Source organism: Hipposideros armiger, unplaced genomic scaffold, assembly GCF_001890085.2.
Source record: "Hipposideros armiger isolate ML-2016 unplaced genomic scaffold, ASM189008v1 scaffold_459, whole genome shotgun sequence".
NCBI classification, from domain to species: domain Eukaryota; kingdom Metazoa; phylum Chordata; class Mammalia; order Chiroptera; family Hipposideridae; genus Hipposideros; species Hipposideros armiger.
In genome coordinates, this window is record NW_017731809.1 from 938,216 (window position 1) to 963,456 (window position 25,241).

At 39.8% G+C, this 25,241-nt stretch overlaps 1 protein-coding gene across 5 annotated transcripts in view; it reads left to right on the plus strand.

Moving 5' to 3' along the window:
- Positions 1–17,381, plus strand: part of PAN3 (poly(A) specific ribonuclease subunit PAN3) — a 143,917-nt gene extending 126,536 nt beyond the window's left edge. For 4 of the 5 annotated variants that reach the window (XM_019666052.1, XM_019666053.1, XM_019666054.1 and 1 more), the window contains 5 exons: positions 934–1,073; positions 3,541–3,670; positions 4,117–4,181; positions 11,359–11,497; positions 14,445–17,381. In XM_019666052.1, the coding sequence (XP_019521597.1) occupies positions 934–1,073; positions 3,541–3,670; positions 4,117–4,181; positions 11,359–11,497; positions 14,445–14,585 (615 nt within the window). In that variant the 3' untranslated portion in view covers positions 14,586–17,381. The remainder of the gene's footprint in view (positions 1–933; positions 1,074–3,540; positions 3,671–4,116; positions 4,182–11,358; positions 11,498–14,444) is intronic. The other variant, XR_002126592.1, reaches the window with a different exon arrangement.
- Positions 17,382–25,241: the final 7,860 nt, after the last annotated feature.

The following is a 25,241-nucleotide window of genomic DNA, read 5'->3' on the forward strand; positions in this document are numbered from 1 at the left end:
AAAAAAAATCTTAAAAAAAAAAAAAGATTTCAGGTTTTGAAGATTTATGGATGTTTTCTGTAGAAAACTACTTCAGATGATTTCATTTAACTCTGAGCTACTCCATTCTCCCAGGTCTCTGATTATTAATAGTTACCTGCCAAGCAGGGCCACTTGGGGCGACCATTTTGTTTCCTGGAGTTAATAGGTAATGGAGAGCTTACCTCAATTCAACCAGCTGTCTTTTGAAAATACTTTTAGAAAGAAAGCCTCAGAATGTTAAATCCTAAAAAAAAAAAAAAAGTAGGAAACGAAGGTGGTTATAGAGCTCAAAGATCAGTTGCAGTGTGAATAGAATGGTCTATTTAGAACATTAACAGGTGGGATGTCATGGAGTTTGCAGTATTTGCAGTGTTGTAGACAATATCCTCTGAAATCGCGTAATGCTGATGTGTGTTTGGAATAATGGAATAACATGTCTTCACACAGTTCTTCAATCTCTGCTATATTTTAGGCATCGTGGAAAATGGGAAAAGTGCATATCATAAATTGTCATGAGCATAGTAAAGCAAGTGTATAATAACCAGCCTTAAATTTCTTGTAAGAATATCAGCTCTATTTAATTAAAGAAAAAACAAAAAATTTAAGGCAGCAGTTCTGCGTTCGGCATTTGAATTGCTTGGAGTACTGTTGCTCATAGTACAGCCATGGGACCCAGGATACCCTGGGTGCTGTAAGAAACCCAGACCTACTGAAGGAGAGTTAGTGGAGAGGCCCGAGTCATCTTGTTAATGAACTCCCACTGATTCTGGTAAGACCAGGATGTGAGACGTCGGGGCTGAGCTCTGCAGCGTCCTTATAAAGATGCTTTTTCCATGAAGGCAGTCGTGTCAGTGTGTTTAAGTTGTACCTATAAAATAAAAATTACAAGTTGCATTTATTCTTTCATGTCAGCAAGCAGATCTGATATCATTAGGAAAAGTTGTGTTGGCTTTGGCTTGCAACTCTTTAGCAGGAATTCAGCGAGAGAATTTACAGAAAGCCATGGAACTGGTGACAATCAACTACTCCTCTGACCTGAAGAATCTGATTTTGTAAGTTTTAATATATTATTAAACATATATAATGATCATACGAGATAAGAGGTTTTTCATAAGGGCCTTTTAACAGTGATCTGCTTACTTTAGTGTTCACTAGTTAAAACCAGGCAAAGCACAATTAAACTTGTAATTTATCTTTATTGCTAAGTATATGTTTCTTGGAATAAATATATAAACCAGTGTGTTTAAATTAGTTATTGCTGTCTTAAACGTTTTGCCAGAGGGTACCCTCTAAAGCTGCATCAGTATCTACTAGCTACATGTGACCTTTTAGGTTTAAACTAATTGAAATTAAATAAAATTAAAAATTTAGTTCTTCACTTGCACTAGCTACATTTCAAGAGCTCAAAAGCCACATGTGGCTCCTGGCTGATACTGGACAGCATAGACACAGAACATCCCATCATCTCAGAAAGTTCTGTCAGTGCTGCTCTGGCCTGTGGTCAGCTTCTGTGTGAAAGCTGTAAACAAATGCCGGGCAGTCAGTTCTGTACTGTGTGGCCAGAACAGCCATTCCAGGAAGTGCGTGTGTAAAGGTCCCTGTGCTTCCACTGCCGTGTCTTCAGATCCAGGGAGTCCTTGAGGATGGGTTCAAAAGGAATTTGGCTTAAGAGAGACCCACTGTGGGCCACTGTCACCACAGAAGCGCCTCTCCCTGTCTGAGACACCTCCAGCACTAGGGAATCGGGTGCACAGCCATAACCCTTACAGGTTATTCTAGAGAACGGATGCTAGGCGGTCTCTTGAGATTTTCCCTATTACATTCTAGAAGCAGTTAGAGCTTATTGATCCCTTTCAGTATCTTTAGCTTCCAGCTGTTCCTTCTGATCTTTCTGACAGCCCTGGATGAGGCAGTTACTTTCTGGACGAGCCCTGGGGTGTGGAACTGAGGGGTGGAGGGTGGGGCTGCCCACCTGTGCTTCTATACTCGGGCAGGTATGTGTATCCTGGTTGTGACAGCCCTGGAAGCCAGTGGTTTCCTGGTCCTGTTAATCATCAAAGATGATGATTTCTCTTTTAAATGAAAATATTTGTTTCATATATTATCACAACAGTGATTCCCAGCCTTAGTTTGAACACCTAGGATGTCTCTAATTTCAAGTTATACTCTCCAAAGTTTCCTTTATAAAAAAGCAAGAGTAAAGAATATGAATGTAACAAAATGGCCATACGTTAATAATTATGGAAACTGGGTGATGGGAACATGGGGATGCATTATTTGTACAAGTCTCTCTACCTGTATAAATGTTTGACATTAATAAAAAGTGAATAAACAAAAAGGTCACACTTTAAGACTAACCAATAACTAAAATTTATAAAACAAACCATCAGGCAATTTCAAACTCATTGATGTGAATTAATTTGCTTAACTCTCCAATAACCCTGTAAATTAGGTACAATTATTAAAGGTTAACAATTATTGTCTCCATTTTAAAGAAGACAAAACAGACATAGAAAGGTTACTCGCCAAATTCACACAGCTTGTAATAACTTTACCTACGATAGGAATGTTTCAGTAATTACAGATGAATACCTGACATTGATATCCACATGAATGTAACCATTCAAATAGTTAACAAAAGAATGCCTGCTGGGTGCCAGAAGTTCAGACTGTGAACAAGGTGAACAAATCACCAACTTCTGGAGCTTCCACCCTAATGGGGAGGAGTTAATAAACCTGTGAGCAAGTAAGATGTTTGCAGATAAGCCCAGTGAAGACAATAAGACGGAATTATAATCAGAGTGAAAGAGTGGGAGGAGGCTGCCTCAGTGAGAATGGTTAGGAAATGGCTTACCTATCAGAGTAAGCAATAATAGGTGGTTAATAATCATTGTATTCCAGAAGGTAGCCCTTTGAAACATGTAATGTTTTCTGCCTTAGTTATAGTGATAGGAGAAACTTAATTGATCTCTTCTGATGTGTGTTAGTGCATGAAGGTTCATCAGAAATAAATATACCATGACAACAGGTAAAGGAAGCCACAGAGCAGAGAACAGCTTTCTAGCAAACGCTGAGGCTTGTTTAATTGATCAAAACTGACCCAGTTTTAGTTTCAAAAATTATTTTCGAGGAGCAATGGTAAAATCTCTCCACCTACAACCACTCCCTATTTCACCTCGCCAAAAAAGTTTGTAACAATCTTTTCATCTCCTACTACTGTAATGAAGGGTTTGAGAATGGAAATGGTAAGTGTAACCCTATTCAGTTTTCATTTGTCACTTTAGAACACTAAAAATGTAGAAAAAGAGACATGTTTACAGTTTTTTCCCTCCACTGGTTCTTAAGATTTTCCAGGGAAAAGAGAATTATTAAGTTTTAAGAGTGAACTTGCATGAAAAAATGTTTTCAAAATCGTGTGCACTAATATGACAGTGGCAACAATGGCTACGTGCTTGTGGGTTACATCGTTTTTTAAATTGCATGTTTGGCATTCAAGTGATTCTTCTTTATTTTGGTTAGGTATCTGTTGACTGACCAAAACAGGATGCGAAGTGTAAATGACATCATGCCCATGATCGGTGCTCGATTTTATACTCAATTGGATGCTGCGCAAATGAGAAATGATGTCATCGAGGAAGACCTTGCAAAGGTAGGGTGTAGTTAGGAGAGTGTACACACTTGCCTCTGTGTGTGTAAATAGTAATTATTGTGCTCAGTACAGTGCAGAATTGGCTAAGATTGTTTTGCAGATATTTTTGCCCAAACTTAATGTTCAGTATTTTGATTTCTTATGTTCTCTGGGCATTTGTTTTCTTCTTTTTGTTCATGGCTTTACTTCAGTCACTTGTCAAAATCTTGATTTTTTTTTTTTTAATGTGAGTTACTTTAATGATTCTTAAAAACAACCAGTTGCATAATCTTGCTATTGAATGACATGGACGTGTTGTATTTAAAAGTGTAACAAAAAGGTGGGGATATTAGGATTTATTGTTTAAAGGTAATATTGATACAGGATACCAGTTTTTGTAAACTTTTGCTTTTATATTCAGTTAGCTGGAACATTAATATTCTCTCTCTTTTTAAAATGTTTTATAGGAGGTTCAAAATGGAAGACTGTTTAGGCTCCTAGCAAAATTGGGAACAATCAATGAGAGGCCGGAGTAAGGATTTACAGTATTTTACGATATGTTTTTAATCAAGGGTGCTATTTTGCATCATAAGAATGAGTGTACCTTATTCTTACTGGTTTTATTTGGAAAAAGAGAAAAATTCTCGTATGACTTGGCCTTAAGCCTATTGTTAGCTGTTAGGGTGCTTTCTTATACTCACAGCCTAGGTGTGGTGTCTTAAGGATTTCACACACACACATATGCATACAGAAAATACACTGTATTCAAAATCTCCATGTGGTTTGCACAGGAGGGAGTATTTTATGATGATCAGCCCTGCTTTCTCTCCCTGTCTCCTTTCTGAAGCCTTGTCAGTTCCTGGTGAGATTAGAGACTTCAGAAATCTGTAATTGTTGCATACCTCTTATCGCTTATGAAAGTGCATTTTTTATAGCTGTCATATCAGTAACATTGGAAAAGCATCACCATCTCACATTCTTGTCATTTAGTTCAGCCTCATTTGTAAATTAATCACATGTTCAAGCAAGAAGCAGAGTTGATGTGTGTGTGACATAATTGTCAAAGACAGGTAAAACAGTACTACAACTTTGTGACTTGAGTGTAGGTTACAGTCAGGGGTGTTACATCTGTCAATAGACACAGGTGACACATAGGTAAATGTCATGGTTTGACCACAGAATTCAAGTCCCCTTACCTTTTGTCAAAGTTAAAGACTCAATACTTTCCTTCATAATTTTTCTAAATGAAGAAAACATGACTATATGTTGAGCCATTTTATAGAAACTTTTGGCTGTTTCTTCTGGAATTTTTTGTCTCCTAAAATGTATGCTTATAGTACTTTTTCTTGATTTTTTTTTTTCAGTATTTAACTTAGCTAGTGATTTTGTCCTGTGGAAGATGCTTTATCTTTCATACCCCTTCCCTTAACTGAAAACACATACAATCAATCAATCAATGAATCTCTCTCTCTCTCTCTCTCTCTCTCTTTCTCTCTCTCTCTCTCTCTCATTTTACCCATAAATTTTAAATTTTGAGTTAAATCTATTTATTGTGCTGACATTATTATAACAAGGTAAATATTATTCATAGCTACATCACATAGTAAATCATACCTATATTTCATTTCTTTTGTATTTTGTTTTTTGATTTTTTTCATGGAATTAATAATTATCTTACATAGAAAACTAAGCAAGTAAAAAAATATTTACCGCCAGTTAATTCCAGACTCTCTGCCACAGTTATAAAACACCTTTCCTTAGGGTTAAAAATAGGTAACCTATCCGTTCCTTTTTTTCTCCCCACTCAGAGAAATTGCCCCTGCAGCCTCTGTTCCGCTCCCATGTGGGCTGGTTGTGCTTTAAGCCTGCTCACACACACTTTAGAACTGGAGCTTCCTTCACTGTTATCCTGGGAGTTTTCATTGTCTCTCCCTTTGTATGGGGTACCCTGTTCCTTTCTTTTTTCCTTGGTTTATCCTTTTTGATTTATGGGAGCATATCTTCCTGTAGCTTCCTGAGAAAGGTGAATTTTTTGAGTCTTTGCCAGTCTGACAAATACCTGACACCCCCATACTCCCCAATTTTCCCCACCAACCTTTATTAGTTTCTTGTGCATATTTCCCAAGTTGTGACTATATATTCTTATTTCCCCCTCCCGCCCACCCCTTGGTTTTTGATATATACAAATTGTAAACCATACACAGTGTTCTGTATATTGTTTTTTTTCTCATAACATTTTGGAAATCATTCTGTTCAAATGTTTAGTGTATACCAAACACTATTTGCAGTAGTTTACAAATATGACCTAACTTAATCCTCGTTACAACCCTGTGATACAGGCACTGTTAGTATTACCATGTAACAGAGAATTGAGGCATACACAGGTTAAATACCATGTTCAAGATCACGGAATTAGTAAGTAAATGAGCCAGGATTCGAATCCAGGCAGTATGGTTCCCGAGTCCGTGCTTCCTGTGATTGGTGCCATGTAATAGTCCATCCTGTGGGTACACTGTTTCCTCAGTTCCCTGTCAGTGGGCATTTGGGCTATTTTCAATCCTTTGCTAGTATAAACAGTGCTGCAGGGCCTGACTTAAGCAAACTTAATTTTGTGTTTGCTTAAGTATAGGCCCAGTTGTGATTCTTAGGTCAGCGGGAATGTCACTAATTTGATAGCTGTTACAGGAGGGTTACCAACGTACAGTGCATGAGCATCTTTCACAAACCACTTTTTCTAACTTGGATTTTTGTCAACCTGATGGATGCAGTTTTATTCTGTATTCTTAGCGAGTGTGTTGCCTATCTTTTTTTGTTTCTTGATTCATCTGTGTCTCCTTTTCTGTCTGCTCATTTTTATTTTCAGTTGGATTGTCTGTTTTTCTTTCTGATATATAGGAGCTAGTGAGATTTACCTTTTGTGATCTTTTTTTTTAGTTTGCCATTTTACTTTTGACTCTGCTTAATTTTTTCCCATGCAGACATTCATATATGTACCAGTGGTCTAATTGATGAAACTTCCTTTATACTTTTAGATTTTGAGTCATAGTTAGAAAGTTCTTTCCACTGCACGATTGTGAAGGAATTATTTCATGGTTTCTTCTAGAATACTTACAGTTTCATTTGTTTCATATTATAATTTTTTATATACTTAGAATTTATATAGGACGAAAAGTATGAATTCAACTTTGTTTTTCCCCTAGAAGACTACCAAAAGCCATTTTGTGATCCAAAGCTATTCCAAAGTGGTCCAAAAGCTATTTCTTGAATAGTCTAGTTTTTCCCCACTTGTTTAAGGCAGCATCTGTTGTAATGATTAATGTTTTAAAATCTAGTACTGGTAGTTCTCTCTTATCTCTGTTTCATTTTGTGTTGTTTCATTTTCCTAAAACTGTTTATTTTCTGTATTAATACTAGAATCAGCTTGTTTTAGTTAAAAAAAAAATCAGTAAACCTGATAGTATTTTTTTTGAGAAGTTGACATGTTACACTTATTAATAAACTTAAGGAACGAACATTTGTGTTTTTAGATGTTAAGTTATCTTAACTAAGATAATGGTATCCCATTGTATTTGTTGACGTCTGCTTTAGTATTCTTTAGTGTTCAAGTTGCTCTTTATATAGTTGTAGCACACCAAGTTTATTCTTAGGTATTTTTGTTGTTGCTATTATAAATGGGAGTTCCCCTAACTGCTTGTTATCAATGTACATGAAAATCATTGATTTCTGTAAATTTTGTACCCTGTTACCTTATTGTTTGGTTAGTTTTTCAGTAGATTCTCTTGGGTTTTCAGGCATGTAGTTCTATCTTCAAATATTGGTAATTATTAATTTTTCTTTAGTAATTGTGTTAGCTAGTACCTCTACTACATAGTTGAGTACTAGTAATGATAATTTCGTTCATACTTTGAAGCATTGTTTCACTGTCTTTTAACTTCCAGACAGATTCAAAGCCATTTTCTTTTCAGATCCTTTCTCTCCCCCCATGCTCTTAGGGCCTTTTCTTTATTGCTGATGTTCAGAAATTCATACCAGTGTGCCTTGTTTTGGGTTTTTGGTTCATTCTGATGAATCAGCAGGTGGGCCCTTTTAATTGTGGAAATGTATGTTCTTTGTTATTGTTTCTTTGATAACTTCTCTTTTGGAATTCTCATTGTTCAGATATTAGAGTTTGCAATTGATAGTCTAATACTCTTCTATTTTTGTATCATACCTTTTTGTCTGCTTTCTGGGCAACTATCTCAGCTTATTTTGTCTAAAATTAAAGGTTTTTTTCTAACCTCTTCGAATTTCTAGATTTGTTATATTTTTAATTTTCAAGAACTTTTTGCTCTCTAATGTGTCTCTCTTACAGCATCTAATTTTGTTTCTCTGAGGCTGTCAATTAGAGATTTTTGGTTTTAAGTTTTGTTCTGTTCCCTGCAACATCTCATAGGAAACAAGAATTTGCTTAGTTTTGTTTTATTCTCCAAAGGATTTCTGATCCTTGGCTTTCCATTTATATTAAAAATGAGGTCCTGAAAAGCTAATGGGAAGTTCCTTATGGGGGACAGGATTGTGACAAAGCAGAATGTGTGATAAAGCAGTGTGATACTGTTAGATATGTTTTTTTTTTTGTTTTGGGTAGACCCCTAAATATAAGTATTTCTGTTGGGCAGGTCAGCATCTCCAGAAAAGAATCTTTCTAACTTTCTCTGTCCACGATAAACCCATAAACAAGCTTTGGGGAGCCAAGTAGGGGGAAAGTGTTGGTTGAATAGTCTCAGCCCCCATTCTTTGGCTCCTTATCTCCTGCTTTGCCCTGCATCCTTCAGGCTGGAAATGCTCTGTCCATCCTGTCTAAAAAGAGTTCTGGTCTCTTTTGGGCAGCTTCCTGCCAGGCAGAAGTGGGGGTAGGGATGGGAGGGTTCTCTGCTGTTTAGAGCTCCTTTCATCCCTCTGCTGTTTGCGGCCTCCATTCACACGGTCACCTGTAGTAGTAGTACCTAATGAGGTCACCTGTAGTAGTACCTAATGACGTCACTCCCTGAGCTCACTGCTATGGCTGGGTTCTTGTAATCTCCCCTTTTCACGTCCCCTATAGCATTAGAGTTCAATTTTTTCTGGTCTGCTAAATCACACCACTTACCTATCTGCTTTCCACCTTCCACATTTTTGTGACTACCGTATTTGCCGGCGTATAAGACGACTGGGCGTATAAGAGGACCCCCTAACATTTCCACTCAAAATACAGAGTTTGTTATATACTCGCCGTATAAGACTACCCCCTCTTCCGCACACCTTCCACACACCAAATAAAAGGTAAAACAATATCAGATTTGATTTGGCCCACTGAAGTGCAAACAAGCGTATTGTATTTCGTGTCACCACATAACCGTTTTGGCGATGTTGAGCCACCATGTCTGCTACATGTTTTTCGAGTTCTGGCCAGTGTGGGGTGCCTCTTCTTAATGCACACTTACCCCTTGGCATACTCTTTAATGCTTTCTCATTTGATTTCCAGTCCCGAAACATCTTTTCTGTTACTCCATATTGTCTTGCAGCAGCACAATTATTATTTTCCTTAGCAAAGTTTATAACTTTCAGTTTAAAATTTGCATCATACTTCTTTCTTTTGGCTGGTGCCATGATAGGGATGATAGGGGTTTGACTGGTCGACATTTTCCATGCTGTACTGTACAATGGTGCAGTATTGTGGTTGGCTGTTGGCTGTATACAAAGCCTGATTTGATTGGTCCCTGCTCCCTGTTTGCCCGCCCTGTCACTATAGCAGTCTGGTCCACCCTTGCATCAGCATCTCCCTGGGACCTCACTAGTGCGCAAGTGCGAGCTCTTCAACTTTCTAACAGGCACCATGATAGCGCAAAATCGCGAATCTTCAATGCATATGTAAAGAAATATACGGTAACCCGAATTTACCACACTCGCAAAATCGCACACAGCCGACCATACACCCAGTATGGTATCGCGATTCGCGATTTTGCGCTATCATACTGGGTGTATGGTCGGCTGTGTGCGATTTTGCGAGTGTGGTAAAATCGCATAACAGCAAAATCGCATAACAGCCGAGCATACACCCAGCAGCGCTGCTGATGCCTGAATGGTATGTGGAATGAAGTGGGCGGGCATCGGGAGGCCACTATGGCACGGGGCAAGCACTATGGGCAGTCTATCTGAAGTGTACCTGGCGTATAAGACGACCCCCCACTTGGAGGCATATTTTTCAGGGCCAAAAAATCGTCTTATACGCCGGCAAATACGGTATGTTTTGACTGCTATTGTTGTTTCTGATCCCTTTGTCCTTGTGTGTTTATACCCTTTTTAAAGACAAGTCAGTTTGGTGGGTGTTTGAAAAGGAACAGGGATAAATGGGTGTGTTGACTCAATTTTAATTGGAAGCCCCTGGAGTGTTCTTTGCAAAGCACATATATGCTTGTGTTTAGACCTTGTGGTGGGTTCTCCCTGTGCTCTTAGGATGCAGACATAATGTTTTAACATGACCTAAGGCTGCATAGTCCATCCTCTCCTTATCCTTGCTTCATATCTACCATTTTTTGGTTTCGTTTTTTTCCTTTTAATTGTCTCCTCCTCTCTCTCCCTTCTCTCGCTCTTTGTCTTGTCTTTTCTCTTTCCCTTCTTTGGCCTTACTCTCTATCCCTCCCTTTGTACTCCTTTTTTTTCTGTTGTCTTTTCTCCCCCTCCCCATCCAGCCACGCTCACCTTTCTGAAGTTTTTCTAGTGCTCCATGCTCTTTACAAAGACCAGTGCCTCTGACTAGGGAGCATCCTTTTGGGAAGAGCATCGACTGCTTCCTCTGGAGAGCTTTCCCTACCTCCCCAAAGGAATTCATGTTTCTGTTCTGTGCTACATAGCTTTTACTTTTTTTGTTTTTTTAGCTGAGCCATTGTTGGCAGCTCAGCTCGGGTCAGGAATCGAACCGCTGTCGCTCAGAGCTCACATTCTTGAGTGAGCTCTAAACCAATTGAGCCACTCGGCCGGCCCTCATAGCTTTTCCTTTTTTCTTTTTTTTCCATAGCTTTTTCTTAACAGCATTATTTAAATATACTTACACCTTGCTTTGGTTATTTGAATGTCTGTTTTTCCTACTAGACCGCAAATTCCAAAGGTCACTGAAAACTAATTGGTTCTGGTCTGTTCTTCAGTTCTTTGCAGTATGCTTTCCAGTCGTCACATGGTGGTAGGAAACCCAAAACTACCCCCTTTTTGTTTCCTGAACCTTTTCCTGTTTTCTGCTCAGCAGTAAAGTAGAACACATACCTAACCATCTTTCTCTGCTCTGTAACCTGAGGGTGGAAGAAAAGGATAATCTCTTTAACCTGTTTCTGAAGATAATCTGAAGACATTTCTTTCTTCCCCATTTTGTCTAATAATAGGGGCCTAAATAATGAAGGCATTATAAAATGGGTGTATAAGGGGTGGTTGCCTTGAAAATTAGAAACTGGTATTCACATGTTAAGTGAGATTATTTTGTTTTAATCTAGGCATAAAATGTGAAAAAAAAAACACATTTTTTAGCCTCCTTATAACTTTTGGGGGATTAAAAAAACTGCAAAAAAAAACACAAAAAAAACAAACCCACCCCTTTATTTATTGGAGAAAATAAAATTAAACCAGTTTTGAGTCTGAAGAATAAACATACAGCCATGTGGCTTACAGCATGAGTTACTGAGGTAAAATATTACCTTCTCCAGGTTTCAGAAGGATCCTACCTGGTCAGAGACTGGAGACCGTTATCTGTTGAAACTCTTTAGGGATCATCTTTTTCATCAGGTGACAGAAGCGGGTGCTCCTTGGATCGACCTCAGTCATATCATTTCTTGTCTTAACAAGGTAATTTATATCTGGATTTTCATGATCGTAATGCCATCTACAGTTCGTAGAGTTGCATCCTCTACAAATACTAAGAAACTTAAATTAAGATGTGCTCTGCTTTAGTCTACAAGACAGTTTATTAATAATTTTTAGGTGTATCTACTTAATAATTTTTAGAATAGGATTTTTTTTTAAAGACCTACATGAATAACTTTAGAATTTTTCTTCTTTGTGGATTTTTTTATTGTGATAAATGTCACAAAATGACTGCCTCCCCTCCCTCATACTGTATTTCATTTATATGTTATTTTGTTAAGCCAAAGAAAACAATGAGTGGGAAAACAGAAAAATAATTCTGTGCTTAAATATTTTTTAAAAGTTGAGTTCCTTTTAAGTCACGCGAGTCATGCTGAATGTCCTGCATGTTACCAGTCTTGTTTCCTGGTAACTGTGGTACGCTAATCATGTTACAGTGGTAAAAGCACAACACTGGTGACAGCAGTAGGCCCAGCCCTTATTAATGGGGAGTGAGGGGATTAGATGAATTAAGTAAACAAAGATATTTCATAAATTTACTTGAGAGGCGAGCTTTGTATTTTTTAAAGGGCCAGGACAGATACAATTTACAGAGGAAGGAAGGAATGCATTTTTTTTTTCTTTTTAATGAATTACTTGGGATTACAGAGCTAAGAGTGGGTCTCCAGAAGTAAATCTTAGTCTTTGTATAGGTTTATATCTAAATCAGGGGTCGGCAAACTGGCCCGTGTGCCAAATCCATTCGATGGGCCTATTTCTGTATAGCCTGCAAGCTAATAATTTTCACGTTTTTAAAAGATTGTAAGAAAAAAAAACTCAGAAGAATATGTGACTGAGATTATATGTGGCCCTGAAATTTAAATCATTTAGTACTGGCCGTTTATAGAAAACTGTCCCTAAATTACAGGCAGTAGGGGGAGAAAATGCCCCGTTGGGCATTGTGCTAACCCTCTAGGGAAAATGTCGGGGGTTTGGCTTTTAAGCACTACTTTGCCTTGTTTGAATTTCCTTAAAACTCTTCAGAGAGTATTATCAATAACCTACATTGAGACAGGACAAAATTGTGTGTACCATTGAACTAATCCAGTATGATTTATGTATTCATTTGCCTTTTTACCTTGTGGGGAAAACTTTTTTCTTGAGAGCAGTGAGTAGAGAATGATTCTACCAGATTGTAGGAAATAGTACCCATCATATCAAAGCACCAATAACTAGAACTGTGTAGAACTAATACAATCACTGACAAGTAGACCTGATGGTACAAGCCAGGGGCAGGTATCTTAAGCGAAGATTTTGTTAATGAATATTAGGATATTGAAAATTCGACTTCATTTCATAAAATAGTTAATAAAATTTATCCCAGATCTGAAAGTGTGACAGTTTTCTAAATTTGGGAAGAATAATAAATGAAAAAAGATGGATGGCCATAATGATGATATAAAAATGAAAATTTTACATAGCTTATTTAGGTGGAAATGATTAAAATTAACTGGCAAAATGATTTAAAAGTTTGAGTCTTCAGAATTAGTTTTAAACATATTTCAATGAATGAATTTATGAAAAAAGGGAACATGTATATTGAAAACTGACAAAGTGAAAACCATAATATGAGTTATTTGATGTACCAAGGATTAGTATTTATGCTTTATAAAGACCTCCCTCATTAAAATGTTACTGCCAAATCCTTGTAGATAAGTACAGGTGAAGATCATAAACTGACATCCATACAAGTGGAAATAACAAAAGTAAATGTATGAAAGCATTTGGTGTAACCATCAAAAAATGTAAATTAAAATAACAAGGATATGGAGTTGATGGTGAATTGGTATGACATACAAATCAGTGGTGTCTGATATACTTTGGAAAGCATTTTGGCTACATGTAATGAGCTGTAATATTACTCATTCTTTCTGATTTATTATGCTTTTAAGCCTTTCACCTAAGGACGTAATTCTGTAGATGAAAAAAATTAAGTAGATGAGCATGTTCATTACATTGTAATTCATGATACAAAAAAAATTGGAAGGTATTGGGGAAATAACTAAATTATGGCGTATCAACTGGGTGGAGTATAATGCAAACAAGTATGAAAAGCATGAAAGATATGGAGAAACACAGAGCAGCTTTTGTTTGTAAAGCATCGGAGCTTTGCTGCCTGGTGGCCTTTCTGTGTTTGTAACCACTGGGGGAGCCTGAAGGATGGTACATGGGTCGCTAGGGCCCTGTGTGTGGGCTGCACTACAGTTGAGTTTATTATAGACCAGGGGTCTGCAAACTTTTGAGACGGAAGAGCCATCGGGGGTCGGCAAACTGCGGCTCGCGAGCCATATGTGGCTCTTTGGGTACCTACATGTGGCTCTGAAGTAAAATTGAAAATGAAAATAAAACTATCATAGTTTCATTTATAAAATCTTTAAAGGATATTATTCACATAATGGTGATTATGTAAAAATATATTTATGGCTCTCGAATAATTTTTAAATTGTTGTGAGGGACAGGATTGGCTCTTCCAGGGGTTGGCAAACTTGAGATGGAACGTACCCAAATAGCCGCATGTGGCTCACGAGCCGCAGTTTGCTGACCCGTTATAGACATCTGGGTTCCAAGCAAGTTCTGTTTGCATATGGCCGATAAGGTTGTCTCTCTCTGTTCTTATCCTAAAAGAAAAGAAGCTGTCTGGTACTGTTTAGTTGTACTCTTGCATCTGCCTGTCTAACAAATGTTATATTTTTCTCAAAAAAAAAAAAAAGCAAAAAAAAAAGCATCTGAGCTGACAGGCCATGTACATGCATGAAATATTTATCTCCAGAAGGGAATGTGACAAAACTTTTTGAATCGTTTATTTATCATTGTTGCAAATGTCCTAAAATACAGGAGAATATCTTGTGCATGGTATGAACTTCCAATGTTGTGTGTCTGTCTGTTTCAGTTAGATGCTGGTGTGCCAGAAAAAATAAGCCTCATTTCCAGAGATGAAAAGAGTGTCCTTGTGGTGACGTACAGTGACTTAAAGCGCTGCTTTGAAAATACTTTTCAGGAACTGATTGCAGCTGCCAATGGTCAGTTGTAGTGTTTGCCAGCAGAGCAGGCGGGACGTGGCTGAGGAACGGAACCAATAGCGAATTGCACTACAGCTGAACTGTGTTCATCATCTCATTTCACATTTGGGAAACAAACAGGAGATGAGCCAAGCTGCTTGCATTTCAGTCAGGTACACTGTTACTTGAAAGGAAGAATGTTTCACCCATCCTAGAGCTGCGGCTGCCAGTGGGCCCAGATCTGTGAAGAATTTCTTTTAGATTAAGGAGCACCATTAGGCGAATGATGTTCCAGCTTCTGTTTTTTCCACCTGTATATGCACTAATTTTAATTTTTTTAAGGCTTTTTTCTGATCCTTGAATTTTTGCCACATTGTATACTTATTAAGGGACTCTCTTTGCAAGGACATTTTTGGGAAACAGTGCCGGGCAGCATTTCCGTCACTAAGGGTCACAGAATTTGCCCTTTTGGGGATGGGTTGTCCTGAATGACAAAATGGACCAGGTAAATGGCTTCATAGAAGTGCAGTCTAATGCTTAACTCTTGTAAGTCTCATATGCAAGCTCTGTATGCCACCCACTGTTTGTGCAGATTGAGGCTTGGGGCGTTTTGTTTTGAAGAACACACAGAGAGAAATATCAGTGAATTGTTGGCTCTAAAGCCCCCTGTTACTTGATTTAAATCCTTTCCGAAGAAGGATTAGAGAAACATTAGCTGAAGGAGCACAGAGAGCACTCCCTCGCTCCACGTTCAACCAGAGTCTCTTCACTAAGGGGTTTCCCTGCTAGTCAGACATTGACATGGATGCCATTTTTTTTAAAATAGAAAAAGAATTAAGAAATTGTGTGAACGGCCTGAGTTCAGGAGTATATCGCTTTAGCTTCTTTCCAGTTTGCTTTTTTGTATGAAGTTCTGTTCTTTGAACCACAGCTTTATATGGTACTTGACACTGGATACAGACACAGACACTGTTCAGAAGACGAACTCAACACAGCAGTGGTCTGGCATCGATCGAGAGCTTTCTCAAGTGTGACGGCCTGAGTCTGGAGGGAAAACGATCTGCTGTGCCTTCGCAGTCACTGCTTAGCCCAAAGTAATAGTACTTTTGATAATAACTTAACTATGTGGGATATTCCTGAAGAAGTCAATCTCAAAAGTGTGGAACTTTCCTCCTCTTAACTTTCTTAATATTTGGACGTGCAGTTGTCGCCAAACTTGGGTATTCATGGAATTTCTAGTTAATGAAATACCTATACTTTGATACCGAAGACTGCCAAATACATAGGAATTTTCTTTCTTAAAAAAACAGTAATGAAGACGAGATCTCCTTTTCCAGCACTGAATGTTGTACCAGCTCCGGGTGCTCACCGTGCAGCTACGAAGAAAACGTGGGAACTCAGAAGGTCAGGAAAGACTCCTCAGCACTTGTAACTCATGTTACGGTCTTCAATTTTAATAATGACATGTATTTGTAGTTTTCAGAGAAGGTTTTAATATTTCTCTGTCCACTTTTTATAAGCTTTAAAATGATTTTCTCTGCCTTGAGATTTGCATCAAGAGAAAGCACCTCTCTTCACCTGAAAGCTTTGAAGACTAGGACACGCTTTCCATGTCTTAACAGGTGTGTTTGAGTCCACGTGTGGTAGCATCAGCTGTTAAGTGAACAAGAAAATCAATTACTGCATTTGATCTGGATGGATTTTAAAAGAACATGATGTTCCATAGTCAAAGGATGATGACCGTTTGCCACCATGATGTTCTTTTTATGTAAAAGGAACAAGAGTTAGAGACATTAACACGCAAAAGTCTTTTATCATTAGCTCATGTATTTGAGGAAGAGCAGCTGTCTTTTTATATGTTTTTTGACAAATCATATTGTAATTCTTTTGTACAAAAAAGAACTACTTGTATTCTAGAAGAAATATGAAATGCTTAATTTATAAGCGGGCTGGAGATTTTTTCCAATATTGTTTTCTTTGAAAATGAAAGGGGATCATCTATTTTAGTTTGGGGTCTGGGGACTTTTTGAAAATTTAATTTGTGGACCAATGTTTTGTGAAAGCTAAGGAAGGGCAGGGGTAAAATAGGGCTTGAATTTCTCATTCTGTGTAGACCAGCAAACTCCCCTCTACAAGGCAGGTTCCAATCACAAACTCAAGAATGTTGGCGTCATAAATGCTAGCTTGCTTCAGCCCCTAGTAACCTCAGGACTTGGTTTGAATATAAGAGGTAGACAGCTGATATGTTGTCACAAGTAAATATTGTCAGCCAGAAAACAGTTGGTGTCAGGTAATACATATTTTTTTAAACTTTGTTTTATATTTATTTTTCATTTAGTTTTTATTGGGAATGGTTTTCAATAGAACTCTTAGTTCTGCTTAGGTGTTTTTTTGGGGAACCCTCTTTTCCATAGTGTAATTCCATTTAAGAGGTTGTCTAAAAGTTAGTCTTCTTAATTCATACAAAGATTTTAATATCTGAAAATAGTCAAATTAAGGATATAAACTTCCCATACCTTCCTGGTATGACAGATAAAAGCACAGAAAGGACAACCCTTGAAATCATGTGGCACTGGTCATTTCAATTTTTTGTACCTATTTTAAATTCTGTTACTGTATTTACTTCATTGTAAATATTTTTGAGGGTACCTTTGTATTTTGCTTTTGACCTTGGTTCTGTGATTTGGATGTCAACAACTTCCCTAAAAAACACCAGTATGATAAATTCTAATGTCATGATCCCAATATGGGTTATTCATCTTTAATCCTATTTTCAGTCTCTATGTGTACAGCAGTATTTTTAATAAAGAATTACAGAGAGAAGCTTGTCTTTGTTGTTGTTGTTGTTGTTGTTGTTACCAGTTCGTTTAACAAAGTGATGTTTGTCGAGTGATAGAAATTTAGAAGGCTGATATCTCCTGCGTGTATTGGAAGGACTTTTGGTCTTAGATGAAATGGTGGCAGGTTATTATGCCTACTTGAATATATTCTAGGCAATAAAAATGCAAATGTGAGTTGTCATTATAGAATGCATAGTGATGCCCAAACGTTTCTATAGAATATACATGGCTTACAGTGTGGTTTAGGAGGGAAGACCTGCTCTGTGATAGGCCGGGGAATGATACATAGCTAGTCTGATTCAGTACTTAGTTAATTTACTGCATAGGCGAAGGGGTTCCCTTCCCCCAGTTCCTTCAGAAACGTTATTCAGAAGGATAGATAAAGAAATTATGGCAAAATATTAACATTTGTTGAATCTGGGTACTGAGTGTTTATTGTGGTTTTTCTCCACACATTTGAAATGAAAAGTTGAAAACAATACAGAATAGAAAAGGACTTTAGGCATAGGTGAAGGGTAACCCAAAGAAGGAAGGATTATTTTCAGCTGAAGGAACTGGTGCGTTGCTTTTAGGAGATCAGAGAAGGGAGAGAGTAAGTGTAGGAGTTCTTTTCTGTCAAAGGATCTTGAAAGAAATCCATTGGATCAGATGCAAATCACAATGACCATTGTAGGTTCATGGAGAAGAAGGGAGATTAGCCTGCCTAGAATGGAGATCTTTTGGGTTTAAATTTTTTAGGAGAAAACATTAAAAATGCTGTTAGAACTAGGCCAATGTTGCATCTGATACACTTTGGCAAATGGAACTAGAAAGCCTTTATTGTTTTCATCACCTGTGCTCTGAATGGTCAAAAACAGTGGAGTTTTGGGGCCAGCCGAGTGGCGCATTGGTTAAGAGCTGGCTTGGGACGCCAGCTCTGAGCAGCAGGGCCCCGGTTCAGATCCCACATAAGGGCCAGTGAAACTGCTGTCTACAGCTAAGATGGTGAACAGCATCTCAACCTGGAGCTGGGCTGCTGTGAGTTGCCAGCAATGGCGTAGGCTGCAGCCCCTGCCGCAGTGGGCTGCCATAAGCTACCGTGTGTGGCCGGCAGCCAGCGTGAGCAGCTGTCAGCCGGTGTGAACTGCCAAGAGCCTCTGTGAGTGGCTGTCCAGAGGCTGGCGACCGATCTGCCTCACCCGGGAAGAGCGCAGTGATAATACCATCATGGGCTAGTGAAGCAACGTCCTCCACAACTAGACTGAAGAACAAAAGGACAGCAACTTGTCTGTTCCCCTTCCCCGGGATTCCCCAATAAAATCTTAAAAAACAAAACAAAAAACAGTGGTGTTTTCCCTCCACTTTTAGCAAGTGCACAGTTGGGGGCTTATCTATAAAATATCCTTCTATGTAAATGGGCTTGGCGGGAGTGTGAGGAAAGAGAATCTAAAAATGCACGTCCTTTAAAATTTGTTTAAAACAGTATACACGGTGGTTAGAAACCAGCTTGTCAGAACAAGACTACCTGAGTTCATTACTGGGCCTCCCATCCAAAGCTCTGCAATCTTGGGAAAACCACCTGCCCACTTGGTGCCACAGTTGGATGAGTTGGGATTTGCGCATTCATTAAACATTTATCAAATGCCTATTTATTATATGTCAAGTTTTGTTCTAGGAACCAACCAAACAACTCTGACTTCAATAGACAGAAATTTCTGCTCTTAATGGAGCTTTTATTCTAGCAGGAAGAAGACAAAGTATATGTGTATGTTAAGAGGTAATAATGGTTATAGAAAGAAAATAAAGCAGGGTTAAGGATGTGGGTGGGGTTGCCAGATATAGCAGATAAAAAGAACACAAAGTTGAACATGAATTTCAGATAACGGATAATTGTTTTGGCATAAATGTCTCAAGTATTGCATGGGAGATATTTATGTTAAAAATTATTTGGGCAGCTGGGTGGCTCAGTTGGTTAGAGCGCATGCTCTGAACAACGAGGTTGCCGGTTCGATTCCCACATGGGATGGTGGGCTGTGCCCCCCGCAACTAGAATGAAAATGGCAGCTGGACTTGGAGCTGAGCTGCATCCTCCACAACTAGATTGAGGACAAGTTGACTTGGAGTTGATGAGTCCTGGAAAAAACACTGTAAAAATTAAAAAAATAAAATAAAATCAAGGTCCTTTGTAAATAATCTTTTAAAAAAAGTTACTTGTTTATCTGAAATTCAAATTCAACTGGCCATCCTATATTTCGCCTTCCAATTCTAGATGTGGGGAGTATGGTGGTGGTGATAGAATTTCAGGTGGAATGATCTGAGTGGTGGGGCTCACTGACAGGGTGATACCTGAGCAGGGAAACCAAAGAAGGCACCACCCAAATATCTGGGTGGAAAGAATTCCAGGTCCAGGAGTATTTGAGGAATGGCAGAAAGGCTCCATGGCTACAGCAGGGTGAGAAGAAGAGACAGAAAGGTAACGGGGGAGGGGTAGTGCCTTGTAGGCAAGTTTTGAACCCATTTTGGCATTTATTCCCAGGGGAAGGGGAAGCTGCGGGAGCATTGGGCACAGAAGGAGGACATGATACAACATGCAAAAGATCCGTTCAGCTGCCGCTTAGGCAGCTCTTGTAGCATTTCAAGTGAAAAGCGATGGTGATTTGGACTCGGGGACAGCAGTAGAGGTGGTACGAGGGGATTGGATTCTGAATATATTTCACAGGCAGAGCCCGGTGGGTGTCCTGATTTATTGGATGTGGCGTAAGGAAGGAAGAGAAGTCAAAATGATTTAAGAATTTGGCCCACTGCTGACAGGATGGAGGATGCTACTGAATTGAAAGATTGTTGTAGGATCAGAGGGGGGGGGTTTGGTGGCGGCGGGGAAGACAGGGAAGAGAGGGGAGAGAGGATGGACAATTGGGGGATTGTTGAGTACACATTTGTTCTGGTTTTGTAACAAGCAGCTCCAAACTTAATGGCAAAAAACAACGATTTTACTCTCCTCAGGGATTCTGCTGGTCAGGAATTGGGACAGGGCCCAGCCAGGATGGTTTTTCTGTTTCATTATGTTTGGGTCTCTAGCTGGGAAAATTCCAGTGGCTGAGGGCTGAAATCATCTCATCTGGTACCTGAACTGAACAACTTGAAGGGTGGGCCCAGCTGGGGACTGCCAGTGAGAGCACACATGGCTCTTCCATTTGCCTTAGGTTTCTCCACGCAGGTAACAGGGTCTCTAGTGCGAGCTTTTGGAGAGAGTATACCTATAGTCTCGGGTGAAAAATGCATGATTTTTTTCTGACCTGGCCTCTGAGTCATGCAGTGACACGTCTGCCACATCCTGTTCATTACAAGTTAGTCACAAAGCCAGTTTTGATTCTGGGGGAGAGGAATTTCATCAGGACATAGCAAGGGCTCATTGCCAAAGGTTGGGTGGGATGGGAGCCACCTTTGCAGCTATCTTTGGAAAACAGTCACAGCATCAAGGGGAGATGTCAATTTAGCACTTGTGTATACATGACTGGGGTGTAGGGGAGAGATCTGGTCCATACATGTGATTTTTCAAGTCATGGTCATACAGATGTCATATAAAGCCCTGAGGGGCTGGCCAGGTGGCTCAGTTAGTTAGAGCGTGAGCTCAGAAACGGGGTCTCCGGCTCGATTCCCTTTTGGCCCAATGAGCTGCACCTGAGCTGAGCAGCTGTGAGCTGCCGCTGGGCAGCTGGATGGCTTAGTTGGTGAGAGCTCGTGCTCTTAACAACAAGGTTGCCAGTTCGACTGCCGCATGGGATGGCGGGCTGCTCCCCTCTGCAACTAGATTGAAAGCAGTTACTGGACTTGGAGCTGAGCTGCACCCTCCACAACTAAGACTGAAGGACAACAACTTGACTTGGAGCTATTGGGTCCTGGAAAAACAGTGTTCCCCAATTCCTCAACACTGTTCCTTTGCCCAATTCCCCAATAAAATCTTTTTTAAAAAAAGATTTTATTGGGGAATTGGGGTAGGGGAACAGCGTTGGGGAATCGGGGAAGGGGAACAGACAAGTTGCTTTCCTTTTTGTTTTTCAGATTAGTTGTGGAGGACGTTGCTTCACTGGCCCATGTTGGTATTATCATTGCGCTCTTTCCAGGTGAGGCAGATCGGTCGCTGGCCCCTGGATGGCCGCTAATGGTGGCTCTTGGCAGCTCATGCTAGCTACCAGCCACTCAACAGTAGCTCATGGCAGCCCACTGCAGCAGGGGCTGCAGCTGACGCTGACGCCGGCAACTCATGGCAGCCCAGCTCCAGGTCGAGCTGTTGTTCACCATCTTAGCTGTAGAGGGCAGTGTCACTGGCCCTCATGTGGGATCCGAACCGGGGCCCTGCTGCTCAGAGCTGGCTGGCGTCCCAAGCCAACTTAACCAATGCGCCACTCAGCCGGCTCTCCCAATAAAATCTTTAAAAAGAAAACCAAAAAGCAAAAAAAAAAAAAAACCCTGAGGTTGGTTGGTTGAGATGATGAAGGTGAGTTCGTGTCAACTAAGAACCAGGCCAAGGGCAGAGCTCTCCGGTAACGGGGACAATGTTCAAAGGTCAGAGACAAAACTAGTAAGGGAGAGACAGATGTCCAGTGAGATAGGAAGAAAAATGTGTGATGTCCTGGAATCAAAGTAATGAAGGTGTGGGCCAGCCGAGTGGCGCGTTTGTTAAGAGTTGGCTTGGGGTGCCATCTCTGAGTAGCAGGACTCCGGTTTGGATCCCACATGAGGGCCAGTGACGCTGCGCCCTCTACAACAGCTAAGATGGTGAACAACAGCTTGACCTGGATCTGGGCTGCCATGAGTCACCAGTGACGGCGTAGGCTGCAGCCCCTGCTGCAGTGGGCTGCCATGAGCTACCGTGACTGGCTGACAGCCAGTGTGAGCTGCTGTGAGCCGCCATGAGCGGCCGTCCAATAACCGGCGAGCGACTGCCTCACCCGGGAAGAGGCAATGATCATACCAACTTGGGCCAGTGAAGCAACGTCCTCCACAACTAGACTGAAGAACAGAAGGACAGCGACTTGTCTGTTCCCCTCCCCCCAATTCCCCAATTAAAAAAAAAAATCTTAAAAAAACCAAAAAAAAGTAATGAAGGTGTTTTCAGGAATAAGGGTCAAGTTGTTGATGGGTCAAGAAAGACTGAGACTGAAATGGGCCGTTGGGGTTAGCAATGTGCAGGTCACTGATAAGCTTGTCAAGAGCATTTTCATGAGAGTGAGTGAAAGCTGGGCTGGAGGGGATTTGAAGTGCCTGGGAGGAGGGAAATTGGAGACAAGGAGTATAATGGACTCTTCCAAGGAATTTTGCTGTAGAGAGGAATAGAAAAACGGGTGGTAGCTGGAGGGGAAAATAGGGATGTAAGTTTTTTCCTCTAAGACAAGGGAGAGGATCCAGTGGAAAGGGGAAAATATGCTGGGGGTGAGAGGGTGGGAATTGTTGGAGCAGTGTCCTTGCATAGGTAGACGAGAGGAAGGGGTCAAGGGCACTAGTATGTGTGTTGAGTTGGCCATGGAGAAGGGAAGGCAGAGTGTATGAGCACAGATGCTGGTAGGTCTTCTGTTTCAATTTTCCTATTGACATGAAGGGTATACTACCTACCTATCACATTGGATTGCTGTGAAAATACGTTTTTTTCCTCTAAAGCACTTAGAATAGTTGTTGGCACATAAAGTTAATATATTTTAGTTTGACATTAAGCCCTTATTACTCTTTTTAAATGGGATTTTTAAGATAATCTTTTACTGAAGAATAATATAACACAAATTTGCAAATGAGTGTATAGCTCAATGAATTGTCACAAAGTGAACACACTTAGGTACCACACCCAGATAAAAAAATAGAACATTAGTGGTATCTAGTTGGTTTTTTCTCCTTTAAATGTCCTTAGTTCCAGAAATAGAAAGCTGCTCATCCCTATGTTAGGACCCAGGATATTGAAGAATTTCTGGCCTGTGAAACCCAAAAGTCTGGTAATATGATTAACACCGATGACTCCAATAAACCTTACTGGGCCATCCTGCTGGAGGAAAGAAAAAAATCAATTCCCAAATGTACTATAAGTTTCCAGAGTCATGAGAAAACTTCTAAACTATGACGCCAGTTCCTCGAGCATCCTTCAAATCATTTGCCTAAAAGAGTGACTTTACTCTTAAGTTATGAAAACCAACGATATTTTTAAAGAATTTCAGATTCTTGAAGATAAAATGCCTCTTCAGTTAACCACATATTTACTGAGATTAGTCATTTATCCCTTTTTTCTTGTCTTTGTCCCCCAAAAAATTCTGTTTTCCCTTCTAGAGTCTCTCTAGTCCAGTTTCCTCAGGATGTTACTAGGAAGGTGATGGTGTGTGACCACTTCCTAAGACAATGGTGGTCACTTAGACACAGCCTGTGTCTGCAATGATTATCTGCATTGTTTATTTCTCTTCCGAGGATGCAAGCCACAAAGTTGAAGGAAACTTAGCTAGTGTACTTCTCTCTGGGAAGCTCTGTGTCTCAGGCTTTTGCCTAATTATTTTGTAAGGTTTCCTGTACACAGCCTATCATACACACACATATACTTGTGCACATACACACCCTGTAATTGTGGTAATTGTTTATTAGCTGAAAATTAGTGTTTGGGAAAGCCTGTCTTTTTTTAAATTGAGGGCACTTTCATCTGCAGCCAGCACTCAGTCTGTACATTTTACTTGTGGTCTTGCTTATTTTGGTGTTTAGTTTTCTGGGCAGCCTGCCTGGTGTGAATTCATTTTTACAGCATCCCTATGGTTAGCGCAGCCATGCTGTAGTGTTGAGAGGAAGCTCTGCCTTCTTTCACAGTGCTGAGTTTAATAATCGGTATTTAACGAGATCTCCCAGAACACCAGTTCCTACCCCCAGGGAAACCTGTGACCCCCGTTTTCATGAATAAGCAAATCAGGGAGAAAATAACATCCATGTTTTGAAAGTTAACTTTATTATATGAAGATAGCATACAAAATACATTCATGGTGACTAGAGATGTAGGACCAAATTATGTCTGTCTGAACATCTGCAGCATATAGTCTTGGTTCGTATAAAAGTTACTTTAAAATTCCAGTTTCCTTAAATAGTTGAGCACAAAACACACACACGCATATATATATACAAACACAGTTACTCCCGCTGTCTGTCAGAGATGTGCTGCTCCTTCAATCAATGGAAAGGGGACACCAAGGAGCTGTTTCCTGCTTGACCTTCTACAGGGCTGGGAAATGAGGCATAGCTGGAAAACCTACATAACATTGTCCAGGATTTGAATGGATTTGTGCCATGTGCTAAAACTAAGGTCTGACCATCATTTCTTAGACTAACTAGATCCACACTTGCATGTAGTGTGTCCCATTCCACGTGTGCTGTCACACGTACATTATCTCAGATCCTGAAGGGGAGTTTCAGGTTCTTTCATTGTTAATGTCAGCCAACCATCGTTGTCATACTTGACAAATGGTTCTAATAATCCCATTAGCTAATTAGTGTTTTTGTTTTCAGTGCTGTTTTAATGAACCAGTCTGGCAAGCACTTTGCAACCAGACAGAGTACCCATTCCTGCAAGCTTCCATTTTTCTATGTTAAGACTCCAGATGGGAACATATTTTGACTGATGGACTCACGTGGGGTTACAAACCAGAGTCTTTTAAGAAACTGAATTAAGTAGTTCTAATAGATGTTTTTCTTTTGGTAAGATGGTATTAACTAAGGTTTTGCAATGATTAAGAATTAGATTACTGGGCCGGCCGAATGGCTCAGTTGGTTAAGAGCTCGCTCAAGAGTTTGAGCTCTGAGCAACAGCGGTTCGAGGCCAGCCCGAGCTGAGCAGCCGCTAAGCTGCCAATA